Consider the following 19,224-nt stretch of genomic DNA (forward strand, 5'->3'; position numbering starts at 1 on the left):
GAATTCCTCTTTAAACACCTTGGATCGCCTAATTCTCAATCTAGACTTCTCCTCGAATTTTTCACTCAGTAGTACACCTCGTTCGTCTTCGGTTATCGTGCTGGTTTTATGCTGTGAGGTGATGTCACAATTCAGCTAGGTTACTCCCCTTATTTACATACTTAATTTTCTAACATCAAATTTCTTTCTGGCAGCTTCAATTCTCCGACAAAATCTTATAAACCGTTTACAAAGCATTTAGCACAATTTTCTGGGATGTTTTATGATGGTTTAGTAAGTATTTCTTTTTTAGTGAGTGTGGGGATTCCCCCCTCTGCGGACTGTTCATTTCCGCTGGGCAGCGCAATTGCGCGTGATTTTTCCTACGGCGCTCGTTCTTTCGTGAGTTGGTTTATTATCTTCTTTTTTGGTTACTAAGACAGTGGTGGGGAACCTTTGTCCTAACTAAACATAAGCCCCAAACAAAATATAATAAAACGAAAAATAATAATAAAATAAAAATTAACGCTTGGACTCAGTTCCTTACACCGGAAAACTGAATGTTCACCACTTTGTCTAAAAGTTCTTGAATGTATTGACTCCAGTGTGAGATTAACCCGTAATGATGTCCATAAGGCTTTTAAGCATTGTGAAATTCCTAAAGCAGCAGCTATATTGATCTGCCATACACCTGCCTTTAACATGTCAACAGCTCTATTTCTGTTACCAAAGTATAGTAAGTTAGCTACACACAAGATTTCTACAACATGAAAATGATAAGATTGATCCAAGAATGGTCATCTTAGAATAATCACCACAAGGCAAGATGTGTCACTAAGTCCTCAGAGAAGGCCTACTAACATAGTACCCAGTTCTAGGAATCACTTTGAGATGTTTCTGATGTCACAGAATGAACTCAAACAGTATGAAACTGTCTTCACAAATATGGGCTGAGATAGCATTGATATTTGTCTGTGAAAAAAATACCTTTTGCTCCTTACACTGATACTTGAGAATGATTCTTTGTAGCTTTTTGTGACTAGTGTTTAAATGTTTTGTATAAAATCTGTAAATAATATGACACATTATATATTTGTCAAAGACCTTTAAAAGTTATAATATTACAGTCAAAAAGTTTGAGAACTAAGAAGATCATGAAAAAATACATTTATTAAGCAAATTATTACACACATTCATTTTCTATGGGCCACATATTGGCATTGTGGCCCAGAGAAAATGCACTGCCAATATCAATATAACTGCTGGAAAAAAAACTCCTGAAAAGCATTTTCTGGAATTGCATATATGGCCTGCAATGCAGTGATTATTTCTGCAGATGAAAACAACAACTTCACCAACTGCCATCAATGAAGTCGTTTTTATACAGCCAAAATGGAAATAATCATATGGTGCCAGGTTGGATGAGTATGCAGGATGTGTATTTTTGTGAATTATGTGGGTCGACGATGGAGTTAGGCATAAATCAAATAGAACAACAATTAGGAATCTATCTACATATTTATTTAATAAAAAACTATATCATATATACATATTAAATGAAGATTCAAAACTATAATAAGAATAAAACAAAAATGTTTAGTATTGATATTAACACAAAGGAGAGGACTTCAAATCCTAGTCCACTAAATCTACCCTGACGAGGGATAATATAATTATATTACCTATGTAAATTATTATATTTCCATGTTCATCATAGAGAGTTGAGAGTCCTTGAAAACAAGCAAAGGTAGAGAACTGGGAGGGGGATGAGAGCATTCAGCAAAGGCAAGAGCATCTTATCATGAACAAGAGTGTTGGCAAGAGCACATTCGAAGGTGACCTCTCATCATTTACACTACATTCCATCTAATAGAATTATTGGAAACAGCTCTCCACAGTTCCGAGGTGACGGAAGTCGTGCGATCTTGTGGATAGAGAGTGAAACTTCACACTCTAGCTATCATTTTGGGAGGAACTGACTGGTTTTTCTCAAGCCACAACGGAAGTTACTTTTTCAGCTTTTCTAGATTTTATGAAAGATAAAATTTCTAACGATTATTTTAAATAAATTTGTTAATAATATAATCTAGCAACTCCAGATTCTCACGTGAAAATAGCAGAGATTGACTGACAATATTGAATATATTTTTAAAAAAATTTTAAATTCTTTTATTTTTTAATTGTAAAATAAAATAAAAAAACTAAATTTATGCGAATGAATTGGTTTTATTATTTTTATTGCTGTTAATTTTAAAATGTAAATAGAAATGAATATTACCGACAGTAATCTATCATTAACCTTTAAATAAGTTTGTTCAGCTTAACAATATAATATAAATGCAATGAACTCAGATTTATACAATGAAATAAATTCATATAAATTGTAAATTTAACAAAAGCTTTCATTTTTTCGTTGGTTTTTTATTTTGATTTACAATTATCTACAATAGAATTTTTTTTACCTGTCTTATTGAATTTTAAAATAAATTAAATTCTTATACAGTGCAATTGCTAATCGAAACTAATACTGCGTATTTTTTTAAACTATAGCAACAAAATTAATGATAAATTTTATGTATGTTTCAGCTGTGTTTAATTATAACAAATTATTGTGAGTAAAATATGGATTACTGTGTATTTAATAGCTAAATTAAATTTATTAAGGATCTGAACTATCAGATAATATTATTATTATAGTAATTAATTATAAATTGAATGGTCAGAGTGATTTGAAAAGTCATGGATATGAGATGTCCCCAGTTGCATTATTAACATTGTTTAAAAAATAATGTGTTTTTGATGGCTATAAATGGACTTAAGCCACTTTCAAAATTAATGAAATAACTTCTAATTCTTAAAAAGGCATAAGTCCATGGAAAAAATAAATTTTCCGTGAAATAAAAAGAAATGTATACTATTTTATGTTATAAAATTAAAAAATATTCAACTTTTATTCACTATTAAAAAATGTTATATTAAAATTAATAATATTTTGCAACCAATTATTCGTTCTTCTCAAATTTTCATATGTATAATAATTATTATATGAACGTGTATAGGTCATATTTTTTAAAATTACCTGCATCATTGTCTGAGGTAACTTGAAGGTAACCATTTTGAAACATATTGAAATTTATACTAAAAACAAAGAACACAAATTAACCAGCTAATTTTCGTTTTACAAAAAATCTTTGTGATTTTAAATATATTATTTACAATTTCTTTCAAAATGAAAAGATAACATAAAAATGCAAATATTAAAATAGCTAGCTTGATTTTTTTGAATAATGAACTTAGGCCTTTTCAAAATAAACGGCTCAATTATTAGATTCAATTAATTTATATTATTTCAATAAGCTATGGAATAAGATTATAAATTAAGAAATGGTTCTGTGAAACTAGAAATTGTGCTCTCTAGAAGAGGGATTTATGTATATTATAAATTTTTATGATGATAAAATAACAATTTTTGTGACAAAAAACATTATTATTATAAAAAATTTAAAGTGAACGTTGAATTTTTTATTAACAATTTAATTTAATTTAATTTTTAAAATCAAACCGATAAATATCATTCATGTGTATAATTAAAATTTTAGAATGACAAATTTTTAATGTCAAATGATAAAAATGAGAGTACTTAGATAAGAGGTCATTAAATTTCAATGCTTGATTTGTTACAGATAAATATTATTAAACATTTGTGAAATTGGTTTTCTTTATCTTTTCAATATATTAACTTTGATTTAATTTATTAAAATAAATTGATATTTAATGCTGTAAATTATTAAATTTCACAGTTTGTGATAATTCTAATGTGTTGTTATGATTCTCAACAAAAACATTCTTAATGAAAACAATTTATTTAAAATAAAAGTACTTAATATATTTTCATGTATTTTTCTTTATTATTTAATATATATATAATAAAGAAAAATACATGAATATATTGGTATGTATGTATGTATTTTTTGTCAGTTATTATTCGTCAGTTAAACGAATACTAATAACGAACGAAATTTGAAATTACAAAAAAATGGTGTTTGAATTTTAACAACTTTTGTATTAAAAAATTTTTGAGTCAATCTTTCTTTTGCCACAAACCACTTTTTCTTTAAATGAAATTTTATAATTATGTAGATCTTTCTTGGAAACCCTGTAAAAAAACTTCACACCTCATACTTACTCCAGCACATAAAATTTAATAAATGCACAAATGTTTTCAGCCACTTTAAGAAGTTTTCATCAGGCAAGAGAGCTGGTTTTGTACATCAAGTTACAAATTCCCCTTAAAGTGCTTAAAGGCTGAAAATGTTTGCATGTTCATTAAATTTTATGTGCTGGATTATGTATAAGAGGTGTGAAATGTTTTAATCATTATTTCCAGCTTTTGAGAGTGTTTGGACTACTTGTACACATATAAAACTGTTTCCAAAAAACAAAACAAAACTTATAAAATCTATTATTAAAGTAGGAAATTTTTAATTTTACAATGAATATGTTGTAGCACATAAAACATATTAAACAGAAAATACATAAAAAAAATTAATTTTCACAAATGACTTGTTGTTATTGAAACCAAAACTATTGCATAATAGCACAAAATTTTTGTCTGTTGTTGCAAATGTACAAAAATGTAAATTTCTACATGAAAAGCAATTTAAGAATATCAAAGTGTTTTGCATGAAGGAGAGAGTTGTCTGAAAATGGAAGACTGCCTATATATAAAAATTACAAGAATAATATAGTAAAACTAAAATTTCATACAGAGTATTAAGAGCTGAAACAAAAAACTTACAAACTCTATTTAAAATAGATAATATTTTATATTTATTGAAAAATGTAAACTAGGAAAGTATCCCAAGTAAGATATATCAAATTTTCCAAACTATTACAGTATCAATTGTATAACAGAAAAAAAAAAAAAAAATTAAATCTGAAAATTATATTATTATTATTATTTTTTCACAAAAATGCATATTTTAAAAAATATTATATTATTTAGAAAAACTCATTAATAAATCTATCAAGAATGTGTACAGAGAATTCAATTTCATTTAAATCCATTCAGTCATTCATAATGATATTTCAGACTATTATTTTTAAATGTTTTATAAATTATAATAAATTTTCTTTCTTAACAAAGGAAGAAACTATTTGACATTTAAATTATTTAAAATAAATATATTTTTATTAATATTTCCCCCTCTCATTAAAGTTAATACACGATTGTCATCTGAAAATGTTTCTAATGTTACTTTATCACACGTGTAGTTTTGTTTTATTAAAATATTTGATTATGCAATGTAAATGATTAACAGAATATCATATTTCATCAGAAAATTATATAACATTTTCTTAGATATGAATATTATATTCTATATTTGCTTATATTGGCTTTTATCATCTATATAATAATATCTAGATGACAAAAATTTACAGCATTACTGATTTAAATATAACAATAAAAATATATAGTAAAACATGTTTTAATAGAATTATCCATTAAAATATTTGTAATTTTCATCATTAATAGCAAAACGTAATTTTCCATGCCATATTGAATTCATGGCTATATAAATTATTCTCTTTGTATGTGTATTAAATTCCATCAATTGTACAGTAGTACATACTCTACGGCTACTAGAATTTAATATGTATGCAAAGAAAGAATATTGTACTTGAGGAAAAAAAATGATGACATTTATAATAAGATTGACTACTTTTAACCATATAATTCAACCTAGTTTTATAATATAGCAGAGCCAGCATTAAATGGTTGAAATCAATAGGTCTGGAAATGAAGATTAGATGAATGTCCTGGTAGCATTAGTAGTGCATGATAAACAGAAATTGTGGTTTGAGAACTATTCCAAGCTGATCTTTTCTTCTAAAATATAATAAATTATTAAATTTAATTTTTAAGTTTATGTTAGTTTAAAATGGTGTCTAACCACTTATAGTTAGTCCAAATTATTTCTTTTAATGAATATATTCTAGTCTAATTATAGCAAAAAAGAAATCTACCTTAGATATTTCAGTACTAAGATTTGAACTTGTTTATATATATATATATATATATATATATGTGTGTGTGTGTGTGTTTGGATTATAACATTTGAATAAACTTATCAAGTATCTAAATCCGTAATAGAATCTGTAGTAATTAAAATACTTATTCCTAACTAAAAATTACTCAATCAACTTCACATTTTTTTTTTACCAACAAAAACATTGCTCTTTTTATCTATTTAATTTAAAAATAATAATAAAAATTGAAAACAACAAATATTGGTTTTACAAATCCTCTTATTAGAAACAACTTTATCTGTAAATGTGTTTCCATACAAGCATTTTGATAACTGAATGTTTTTTTTTATACAAAGTCAACTTCATAGTGTCATTAGATTAGCAGAATTTAAAACAAGAAAGCTTTTTATATCAAAATAAACTATTATGCTTGAGTGTGTATTTATTCCTTTTAAACTAAACAAAGAAAACCTCTCATTGATTTAAAAAAAAAAGTAAAAGTAAGCAAGATTTTGAAGTTAGAAAATATTTTTCATAATTATAAAGTGAATAAAAATTTTATTTTATCTTTTGAAAATTCATCCAAGTACAATATTAAAATATTTTAGTTAAAAAATACATGTAAAATATATATGGATTGGATCAAGTTATTTAAAACAAACAATTTTTATATATTACTAAACATGTAATGTATTCATCATAGAAATTCAAATATAAATAATCCCTAAAGACATTTGAAAATTTCAGTGTTTATGTATAATCTCAATGTCAGATATATGCTACATTTCAGATTATTAATTTTAAGAAAAATGTCATGCGTGTTTTTAATATGGATTCTCCCTTTGGAGAAATCACTAGTGACAAGGTGTCATTCTAAAGAGTTGATAAATAAATTTATTTCTATTATTTTTAAAAATATGACAAAAATAATAATGTATAATAGTAAAGTAATCTTTCTTCAAATTACAATATTTTAGAATTTTGATTCAGATTTAATGAAAAAAGAATATTAATTCCCATTTGACTTTTATTTTATCCTATTTGTAATGTATTCTTGTTTTGTACAGAGGTATGGATAGGCTTGATGAACTAAATCTAATTTTGGAGTAAAAAAACCATAAAGTTAAAACTCTCCAAAAAATAAATATAATAAAAAAATGTTTTAAATGGAGTAAGAGTTATAAGGACTTACAATTAGATCGTTATAAATATTGTTTTATAATACTATAGCAGCAATTTTGAATCTGTTGTGTTTTAAAAATATAGTTTTCAAGAATGAGTAATTAATACTTGCATAAGGAACATCCAAGCACTTTCAAGTCCCACTCCATTAAAGCATTTTTTAGCATAGAGTAAAAAAAATCAGGAATCCCCGATTTAGGGAAAATTTTGACTATATTCATGCAAAATACACAAAATAAATATATAATATGTTTGTTTATGTGAATATAAATTTTTTATAAGGTTCTTGAATTATTAAAAACGGAAAATTATGTAATTAACTAGATGACAGTAAATGTTGCTTATATTATCTTACCAGTAAATAAAACATCACCACCTTCTATTGTTGCTTTAGCATCGGCTATTTCAACGACAGGTAATTCTAATTCTTTCCTAATTATTGTTCGAACAATGTCTACCTAAAAAGGAAATCAAAAACAAATTTTTCACATTAAAGCCACAAATGAAAACTATTCATTAATCTAAGAATTTCATAATTAGATAAAGTATATAAATAATACAGTGTGATTAGCCAATAATATAATTAATTAGCTTATATTAATCTAAATAAGAATTCTACTAAGGATATAATATAATAAAAAATAAACTAAGGTATAAATAAAGTATTTATTTGTAAGTATAATCAAACTTTTTCATAATTTAAACTGATACTTTTCTGTATTCAAGAAAGATAAACTTATATAACCATATAATTGAATAGTTGATTAGAACTAATAAAAAATAAATCTCTGTAGGTCAGTAATAATTTGTAATAAAAACATTTTTATCCATCTTAAATAACTTTTTCAGGTTCTCTAACATGAACAATTTTAAAACAAAGAAACCACAGAATGTAAACAGGATATAACAATTAAATATTTGTCTTTGTTCTAACATAAATGTTAAATTTAACTATAAATAAATAAATGCAAACTTAAAAGTCCAAAATTAATTGAAAAGAGATCTCTGGGCATTAAAAGTATTTTCACATCTTAGCAATTAATACATTATTTCCTATACTCATAGATTAAATTAAATTATGGTTTGATTGTGAAGGTTTTTATGTTGTTTTGGATAATTAGATATATTATCAGATAAATAAGTTAATACACAAATTAATAATATCACACGCTAGATTTTTTAATTAATTGTGCATTAACTTAAACTAGAAACTATATATTTACTAATAAATAACAATTTTTCTCCCATGAAGATAGGCTATAAATAAGGTCTAAATCATTTGCAAAACAAAAAAGTGTGCTAGAATTGTAAGTTATTATTTATTAGTAAGCACTTTATAAATGATATAAACAAAAAAAAAGGCTTCATAAAATTGTGGCTAAATGATACAGAAGCCAAATGATTAGAACTGAGAGAGATGGAAGGAGAGGAAGTCAGACACCAATGGATGCTGATTGTCGATGTTAATAAATTGATTAAATGTGTTTTTATTTATTTTAGTCTATAAAATTATTTTACTTCAAAACATTCTAAATTTCAAATAGAAAAAAAATGAAGTAAACTTTTTCTGTTGTTATTCAAATTCTAGAATTTTTCATTACTTAAAAACAGATAATTTTATAATCTTAAAAAGTATACTTGTGTATATTATATAAATCATACATGAAAATTTTAGCAATTTGTCTGGTAACTGTTACTGTATTTGTTTAACATAATAATATCTGATATACTCACAATACATTCAAAAATAGATGTCAAAATTAAGAATATCTACAGCTTAAACAGAGTGGATCCTAGGACCAAAACCAAAATTGTTCATAATATAAAGTGAGGGTAAACAATCATTAATTACATTTACAATAAAATTATTAAGTACAGGATAAGTTAAAAGTCCCTTGCATTCTTTCCATTCTAAAAGTATTAAGTTTGTTAATGTAGTTAACGAGTAATAGTTAGTGGGACGTTTTTCGACCTTGAACTTTTGGAATGAAAAGGGTGCACAAGACTTTCCACTCACCATGTACTTATAATGTAGAACTTTTAATTTATTCCATAACTTCTACAATGTTTGAAAAATACTTGGCATCACAATGTAACAAATGAATAAAAACAGTTTCTTCTAGATAAAATGTGGACTTATTGTCAAATAGTAACTTCTCACCTAATTCTCTAATCTATAAAATTAAAACCAGATAAATTTCCTTATATTTTTTTTATTCTCTTTATAATTTTAAATAAATTTCAAATAAATTTTAACTTAATAAATTTGTACTGTATTTAAAAAAATCCAAAGTATTTAGGTAACACATTTACTTAATATTTAATTCTATACGTTCTGTTCTATTTGTTAATTTAGTTATTGCTGAAAATGGTTTAAAGCATTTCAAATATTAAATACTTCTTTGATAATCTTAAAAATAGCAATTTTTTCACTTATGCTTCACGAATAATTAAAAACCATCTTTTATTACTAAACAAAATTTATAAAATTTTTAAAAATCAATTTAAATCAATAAAAATATTTCTAAAATTAGCAAGTAATATGATAATGTTTTAAAACAGTTTAATTAAAATTACAAATTTAATGCATTTGCATACTAAATAAATAAAGAAGAAGGGGAGACTATCCGATTTTCTTTTGAACAATTGGTTTGAATTGCTGTTTTTTTCTTTTTTTAGGTAAGTCTAGTTTATAATTATGTCCCAGGCTCGGAAGAGGAAGACCTTTTCTCCAACCGTTCCTGAAAGATCAACAGCTAGGTTTAGGGGTGAGACTTCTTCTGGTGAAGAGGATATTGCGAACTTATTACAGGACTCAAATTTTGATGTGGCAGAGGGAGTTAAGCTTTTATTGCGATTGCATGTTTCGCTGAACGGTAAGGTTGATGAATTTATCAGAAGACTGGATCATCTGACAGAGTGGCTTCAGAATGTAGATGAGGCGTTGATTGACTTCGAGATGAGGTTGGGGGAGGTTGAGTCAAAGGTTGGAGGGGTGTTGGGCATTCGTTGGATATGGATAAAATTTTCACAAAATTTTCTTTTTTTGAGAGAGAACTGGATTTTATGGATAATCAGAGAAGGATGAACAATGTTGTTATCCACGGATTGGAAGAGAGGAAAGAGGAGACTTCTTTGGAAATATTTGACACTGTTAATTCTTTTGCGGTTAATACATTAAATTTATCCTCGCTGCATATTGTAAACGCGTATCGGGTTGGGAAGAGAGTTGGAGATAAACCCAGACCAGTGATTTGCCAATTTGGGTCTTTTAGTGATAAATTGAGGTTTAAAAAGACTGTATTTGAGAATCGGAATCTTAATGTTTCTGTGTATGATGATTTTTCTAAACGTTTGCGGGATATTAGATACAACCTAAGGGTATTTGGGAAGAAAAAAAGGGAAGAAGGAGCAAGAAGTGTTCGGTTAAGTTATGATAAGTTACTGGTAGATGGAGTTCGGTATAAAGTCGATGAAGTATCAGCTAAGGTGGTGCCGATCTCATAGCAACCAGTAATGTCTTCTGTGTTTTCTATTATGGCGTGGAATTGTGCTGGGATTGGTAATAAACCGCGGGCTTTTTGGAGTTATTTATTGAAGTATGATGTGGTCTTTTTATCGGAAACTTGGTTTATTAAGGGTGGGAGCAGATGCTATTGGGAGGAATTAAGAGAATATCATTGTATTATTGGTGATGCTTTGAGGGCTCACAGTAGGGGTAGACCTATGGCTGGTTGGTTGCTTTGCATTAAATCATCTTTGAAATTTATTATTATTTATAGGGATAGTTATATTGTATTGATTAATATTCTGCTACCATTAGGAGAGTTTAATATTGGTTTTGTTTATATGCAGGAACAAAGGTGGCAAGAAATTTTTGATGTACTGTCCAGGTTTGAGGTCGACGAATCGAATTGGATTTGGTTGGGTGATTTTAATGCACGGACTGGTAACGATAATGTGATTTTGACAAATATATGTGATAGTAGTGGTATTGCTGTTAATAAGAGAAGTAGAGCCTCCAAAGATGTAAATATGAATGTGAGAGGACTGAAAATTCTTGAGTATTGTGCAGATAATGATCTAATAATTTTAAATGGTCGTGCTTCTGGTGATGAAGCGGGAGAGTTTACTTTTGTTTCCAACCGAGGGTCCTCAGTAATTGATTTGGGAATAGTTACTCCTTCTGTGTGGAACTGTATTAAATGTTTTAGAGTAGAGAGTTGTTTTTGGTCCGATCACTGCCCGATAGTACTTTATTTGGAAGATTGTGCCATAGATTCTTTGGGCGGTTCTGGTACTTGTTACCAGAGGATTTTCTGGGACAGTGGTCAGCTGGAGTTGTTGTCCGCTGATTTGTGGCGTTGCTTGGAGCAGACTCCCAATTTATCTTTGTTGGAGCTAAGTAAGGTGATATTGGATTTTGCCAAAGTGAAAGGATTGACTCAAAGGAAAAAGACTATGGTTGGAATTAATGATTGGTTTGACTTGGATTGTCGATTAATGGTTAGAGCCAGAAATAGAGCTTGGTTAGAGTTCAAGAAAAATGGTTTGCCGGCTCAGAGGAGAGTTTTTGTGTTATACCGAAGTTTGGTAAAAAAATTATGTTTAGCAAAGAAGAAAGAATTTTGTAAAAGGTTACAAAATGTTAAAAATTTTTATAAAAATAATAGATTATTTTGGAATTTATGTAAAGCAAGGGGAAATTATGCTAAGGTTAATATTAGTTTATTTGATTGGTTTAGTTATTTTTTCTCCCTTTATGGCTCTGAAAGTCCATATGATGTTGATTTAGTGGTTTTTAATGATTGTGTGACTTGGTCAAACGAAATATTGGATTCTTATATCTCGGAGGAGGAACTTAGAGTCGTTTTAAGTAAGTCGACTGTTGGTGGTGCTCCTGGAATAGATGGTATTCCTACTGAATTTTGGAAAATTGATAGTGCTTTTCTCTGTTTATTAGATAATTTTAATAAGGTTCTGAGAACTGGTGTTATTCCAGATGAATGGAAGAGTTCTTTATTGGTTCCGGTGCCTAAGGGTGGCTCAAGGTCAGTGCTTACTAATTACAGAGGTATTTCGTTGTTGTGCTGCTGTCTCTAAGATTTTTTGTAGAGTTTTGTATTACAGGTTAATAAGTTGGTTGAATATGAGAGATATTCTGTCAGAGAGTCAGGCTGGTTTCCGTGCAGGTTACTCTACTGTTGATAATATTTTTATTCTGTATACTGTTATCTCTAAGACACTAAGTAGGAAACGGCATAAGGTTTATGCTTTTTTTATAGATTTAGCATCAGCATTTGATTCTGTTGATAGGGATTTATTATGGAGGAAATTATTAAAGTTTGGATTAAGCTTTAAGTTTGTATCTTTATTGGCAGAGTTATATAGTGGTTCAATGTTAGGATTAAATGGAGGAATTTTTGTTCTCAGCCTTTCTTTTCTGATAAGGGTGTTAAACAGGGTTGTATCTTAAGCCCTATTCTTTTTAGTTTATTTTTAAATGATTTATTAAATTGTATTGATGATTCCGGCGGAGATGGTATAGTTGTCGGTGGTATAAATTGTGGTCTTTCGAAATGGTGGTAAGGCTTCTAAGGCTGACAAATGGTGGTTTCGAGGTGTTCCAATTTCGGTTGTATCTCAATATAAGTATTTAGGTGTAATTTTTAAAAGTAATGGTTATTTTAATACTCATGTGAGGTCTTGTCAAGTTAATGCTGAGATAAAAATGGACAAAGTTATTCATATGTGTCAGTCTGCTAAGTTGTGTAATTTGAAGGATCGGTTAAGGTTATTTAATGCCGTGGTGGGCTCATCTCTCCTTTATGCTTCGGAGGTGTGGGGGTTTCAGGCGGAGAGTTTGGATACGGTATTAACTACTTTTGTTAAGAGAATGTTCGGGCTTCCAAGGTGTACTCCTAGTTATCTAGTGTCTATGGAATGTTCATTGATTCCTTTGTCTTGTTTGATCCCGAACAAATCTGTTAATTGGATTTTTAGAACGTTGAGTTTAAATGAAGAACGCCTTAGTAAGATTTGTTTGCGTTATGTTGTGAAACATGTTCAGTTGCCTTTGTCGAAGTATTGGTGGGCTAGTTGTTCAAGGAACGGAATCGATTTTGATAATCTGTTACAAGATTTTAATAGTGTTTATTTACTAAAGTTAAATAATTTTGATAATTATATTTTGAAGTTGAATCATGGCATATTATTAAGTTCTTATTGTGAATGGTATAAGAGTTTGAATAAACCTTTTTTTGATTGTTCTATTTATAATAGTAATTTTTCTTCTAATGTTATGGCCGTATTAATGCAAATAAGATGTAATTCATTAAGTTTTTTATGTAATTACAGAAGGGACATTTGCATATGTGGTGTGGCGGACTTACCATTGGATGCATTTCATATTATTGCTGTTTGTTCTCTTTTGTCAAAATTACGTGAGGAGACTTTTGGGGTTCCCAATTTTTCATTTAATCAGTTTAAAAAAGTTATTTCTGATTTTGATTTATTCTTTAAGGTATTTATTTTCATAAAGAGGGTTAAATTGATTATTTCATAATGTTTATTGTATATTTGATTTTCGATTTCTTTTTCATTGTTTTTTTAGGCTTAAAGCGAAAGCTGTGCTTATTTATGTAAATTACGTTTTGGGGCGTGGTCTGCCTACTATTTAATCTGTGGCTGCTTGGACTGCTTGGGAGACTATCCGATTTTCTTTTGAACAATTGGTTTGAATTGCTGTTTTTTTCTTTTTTTAGGTAAGTTTTAGCTCTGTTGGTTGTTAATTTCTTTCGGATAGTTCTCCCAAGTAGTTCTTTAAGTTTTATTTTCTGATTTGGATTTAGTTTATAAATTTTGCAATTATCATTTTAAATTATTAATGTTATTACAATTGATGAATATATCTGTGAAATATGTTTTGTTATTTTATAAGATTATGTATACTTTGTTTTGTTCTATCCCCGCATCAGGGTCTTTGTACCAGAATGCTTAAATAAATAAATAAATAAATAAATAAAGAAAAAAAAAGTAGTAAATAAATTATACAAAACTAGCAGGTAGGCCCGGCGTAGCTCGGGCAAAAGTAACGATAGCAAAGATTAAGATTATTACATTATATAGTCACAAAAAAAAAAAAAAAAAAGAGTAATTTCATCAACGAACTAAGTTTTTTCTAAAGAAAGGTCGAATTTGAAAATCGAATGTTCTAATATTGTTCGATTTTCACAACGTGTTCTGATTATATCGTTCGATTTTCATCGAATGTTCTAAAGAAGAATAGTTTGGTATTTTCTCAACCTATCTGTTTAAATTTGAAAATCAAATATGTTCCAACATATTACTCTTTTTCTTTTTTTCCAGCACCCGTAAATCTTGACGTCGCTTTCTTTTGTTCTCCATCGTTACTTAACACTTTTGTACTTAAATCTGGTACCCTAACTGTGTACCAAATTTCAACTTTCAACTTCTAATTGTTTGGGCTCTTAACATTTCCATTGTTACTTAACACTTACATTGTTGATAGAAATGTTAAGACTTAATCCTGTCCCTCTCCCCCGTGGGGAGGAATTTCGAAAAATCCCTTCTTAGTGTGCGTTCTCGTGACGTACCCTAACCGTGTACCAAATTTAAACTTTCAACTCCTAACCGTTTGGGCTCTGCACTGATTATTATTATCAACTCGTCTCAATTATATATATAGATTAATTAGTATTTAAAAATTTTGTATAATTTCTTTTCAATATTTAATTAATATTCATTCAAATCTCAAACCACTGTTTAATTTCAAACTGTGAATAAAGGCTTTCAAGTTCTTGAATTAAAAAATATCAATGATCAATTTTTTATTTTCTTTTCAAGGAAATGAGATCATTTTTATTCTAAGCACAACTGACATTCAAATTTCTAGGAGAAAACAATTAATAATGTGTAAAATATACTGTTATAACTATTATAGCAACTAGTATGCAATAAAAACATAACATTATTCTTCCATTAAATTTAATTTAATATATTTTACTACATTAAAATTTATATTTGTATATAAATGTTTATCTGTTCTAAATTTTAGTTTCAAAATATATACAGAGTTTAGTAATTTACAGATACCAACAGTTGGATGATTGGAGTGATAAAGGTGTCGGCCTGCCTCTACAGAACCTAGGTTCAAGTTTGAATCGAGAAAACTGGTAATTTTGCCATGACCAGTTTGTCCAAGAAGTATCCTATCCACTATCCAATCCCTCACAACCTATCCATTCCCACTATGGGCCTAATTCTAACAAGCACAGTTACTAAGCAGAGAACGTTAAGAAAAAATTGAAGGACTCAATCCATTTTGACAAAAGAGGATGGCTGATGTCAGTACGACAATATTCACGCCAAACACCGTATAAACGTTGGGAAAAGTTCACTGAGTTCAGCGTTATATCCACAAGCAAATGTGGATATAACGCTGAACTCAGTGAACTTTCCGCAACGTTTAGATGGCTGATGACGATAATCAATTAACAAATACATTAATTGAATATAACTATAACATTAATGATTATTTCTAAACAAAAACTTCATAAATTTGATGTAAGTTTGTACAGCAAAAAATTCTAATTTTCAAAAATAAAATATCCTGTATTTATTATAAATATTTATTTAAAATTTAATAAAATACACGCAGTGAGTTATAATAATTTATAATAAAAACAGATAAATGATAACATCACAAATAAATCTAAGTGCCATACTTTTAACATTTAAATAACTGTGATTAATTAACTTTCCACCTCCTCAAGTTCCAACGTTTTGATATAATAAAAACGTATAAACTTGAGGAGGCGGTGGAAAGTTAATTATCACACGGTGTTAACGATTGATTACTATAGGATAAGATAATTATCACATAGCAACCAATCATGATGTAAAAATGCGTTAAAAACTCTACATATTTTTCATAAAAACGAGCGTTTAAAATTTCACTATATCTCATTTCCTGAAATTAAAAAAAAAGACGTAATTATAATTTACATTTTTTATAAATTAATTTTATTCTAATGATATTTAGCAAATTTTTATTTAATATTTTTGTTTAAAAAAAATTAATTAAACGCAAATAAAAGTGGAAAAAAATAACAAAGAAGAATCGGTGCAGTAAGTCAACAGAACAGATGTTTAAAACGGATCGTCCTCGCTGAACATTCGCAGCTCTGAGAGAGATTTTCCAAAAGTAGCGATAAAATTTATAAATAATTAAGATAAATAAGTTTATAAATGTAAAAATAAAGCTTAAATATTTTTCTCGTAGAAAACGATTCGACAAAATTACACAAGATTCTTTACTTCTAACCCACAACTCGAGATAAAATTCGTCGTGACCTGCCAAACGAAGGATTAAAATTTTTCTTCGAACTACAAAAAAACCTTTGTTTATTTTGGCTTATCCACAAATGGTAATGTATATATATCAACATATGTCGCAGATTTTTTTTTCGTGCAGCATATGTTGCTAATATAGTGAATATGAATATGTAATCGCGTGCTAGAGGGTTTTAAAACATTGTTTCCAAGTTAAAATGGTTTCTCTCGTACACGAACGTCTGTACAAGCGACGAATGAGAACCTTCCCATTTTATTTATTTTTCTGGCCTCTCTGCAATAAATTGCTTACAGATCAGAATAATGCCAATTACGAAACGGAGATAAACATAACTTTTAGAAGAATGTAACGTTAAATATAACATTATTTAGAATTCTGTATTTATGTAATACGATTCTCAGAATTCCAGTAAAAATTTTACAAATATAAACTAGAATAATATTTTGTAGAAATAATAGAATCTTATTACATTTTTAAAAATGTTCCTACATTAAATAAAAGTACAAAGACACGAAGAATGGATATATTTCTATTGATAATAATTCACATATAAGTTCTCTGCGTATATTATAGCAATTACTAAAAAAAAAAAAAAAAAAACCCTAGTAGAAATAAAAGACTATTAAGCTAATTTTTGGCTAATCAAAAATAAATATCTTAAAATATTTGAAGTTCTTATACAATTCTAAATCTATCAAATCTACTCTGAAATTTATTGATTCGCTTACACAAGTATGAAAATATAGAATTTTTTTCTTTTTTATTCAAATGTTACTATTAAAGATAAAAACGAAGCAGAAAATTCAATATTTGCTTATTGAAAATAAAGTCTTTTAACATTCCATATAATATTTTGATTTCAATAAAAATAAGAATATATATATAAAACAGGCATTTTCAATTTCTATCAATCGATTTTCCTTAGTTTAAGGAAATAAATGACAGATTCAATGGCATAGAGTTTCGGGTATTTTAATAAATACGAGTGTTTCCTTTTTCAAATAAGAAATTTCCTGTTTCCATTTCTACATTCCCGCTTTTAAATAAGAATATTCTAAAGATTTAGATATTTTTTTAATATGCACTTAAAAATTAAGCATTAAGTCTCATATCACAAGTATAAAGAATTTAACACCAGATAAACCATTACGTTATCCTAAACTATGAGGACCTAAGAAAAAAGTAATCAGTTTTATATAGCCTATAGTTAGGCGATCGTGAAAACAGCTGTTAAATCCCACTTAGCACGTCCCTTTTTATAACAGTAACAAATTTCATTAAAAAATTAAATTAGTCATTTGAAAGTACACAAATATTTTTCTACATAGCTGCCATTCTTTGCACAAACTCTTTCCACCGGTAAACAAGGGCAAAAATTCCTTTCTGGAAAAAAAAAATCTCTATTTAATGTTTGAATGTCCACGACTGCATCTTTAACTTCGTCATCACCTGAGAAGTGTAAGCCACTAAGATGTTTCTTAAGAGGACCAAAAAGATAAATATCAGACGGTGCCAAGTCTGGAGTATGCACAGGATGATCATTTACTTCCCATTCATATTCTTTAACTAGTCTGAAGTTTGACCTGTAGTAAGGAGAGTTGGAATATCATGCAGCAGGTGTACCATACTTCGCATAGTCTGGACTTAAAACTCAGAGAGTGCTAAGTCCAGACTATTCCAACTAAAGATAGGCTTATTCGAATGCAAGAATTTAGAAGTATTTGACTGCAAAAGTTCTCTTCGTCCCTAAAAACACGTATTCAAATACTTCTTGGATGCTGTCCTCATTGGCTCATACGACAGCGAACAAGCCATTTCGGGTATTAAAAACTAGTGTCTTGCCCTTCTTGGGAAACTTTAATAGCACGTTACACAGACCAAGTTATTCTGTAATCTAGTTCTTTAGTAATTTCGATACACTAATTAATAATTTACTTCAATCTTAGTAATTATCAATATGTTAATCAATTTATTTCGAATACTCAGCACTAGTTAGTGGCTAACTACTCCGCACGAGACAAATTGGCAGTAACACCTTACTCTTGCGGTTTTCACCAGTTATATTTGTTGCTTGTTCTCGAAAAAGCTTTCGATTCTGCTCTTAGTTAGTTTAAGCAAAAGACTAATATTAACAAAGACCACGTGTCCGCATGTCCTCTTGTCACACGACTTTCGTTTCTTCGATTAGGCTCGAAATCGTTCTCGGAACACAGTTTGTCGACGTTTGCCGTGACGGTTACACCCGGAGACAATTTTACGTATTTGTCTACAAGTGGAATTTTAATTTTACGCTTTTGTTACGTTCTTTGTACGCAAAACGTCTTCAGTTTTCGCGTTGGACAGGTTTCCGATATACAACACAGTTTAACAAAAAGAAAAAAAAAATCGGTCCATTCCGAGGAATTTTTTTCCGTTTTATTCAGGCTTCTGTATTGGACAGATTTCACTGTATTAACTGACTGGTTAATAAACAAGCAGACCAATATATTTAATCTATAAGACTGGGCATAATTAATGTCATTACGAACGAACCTCACTTCAACGGAATCGACAAACAAGTGAGGAGAGATGTCCCAACCCGTACTATCTATAATAAATTACGAGGATCTTAACCAAATTCGAACTCTGATCCCCCCATTACGATAAGGTATTTTAGC

The 19,224-nt window shown here is 28.5% G+C and overlaps 1 protein-coding gene across 1 annotated transcript in view; it reads right to left on the minus strand.

Annotated features, from left to right (window-relative positions):
• The window catches only part of LOC136987363 (N(G),N(G)-dimethylarginine dimethylaminohydrolase 1), a 54,019-nt gene that overhangs the window by 5,861 nt on the left and 28,934 nt on the right, over window positions 1-19,224 (minus strand). The window contains exon 2 of the mRNA XM_067285095.1: window positions 7,547-7,649. Coding sequence (XP_067141196.1) covers window positions 7,547-7,649 — 103 coding nt within the window. The remainder of the gene's footprint in view (window positions 1-7,546; window positions 7,650-19,224) is intronic.

The sequence above is a fragment of the Centruroides vittatus genome, unplaced genomic scaffold (assembly GCF_030686945.1).
Source record: "Centruroides vittatus isolate TY-2023 unplaced genomic scaffold, ASM3068694v2 scaffold_1519, whole genome shotgun sequence".
NCBI classification, from domain to species: domain Eukaryota; kingdom Metazoa; phylum Arthropoda; class Arachnida; order Scorpiones; family Buthidae; genus Centruroides; species Centruroides vittatus.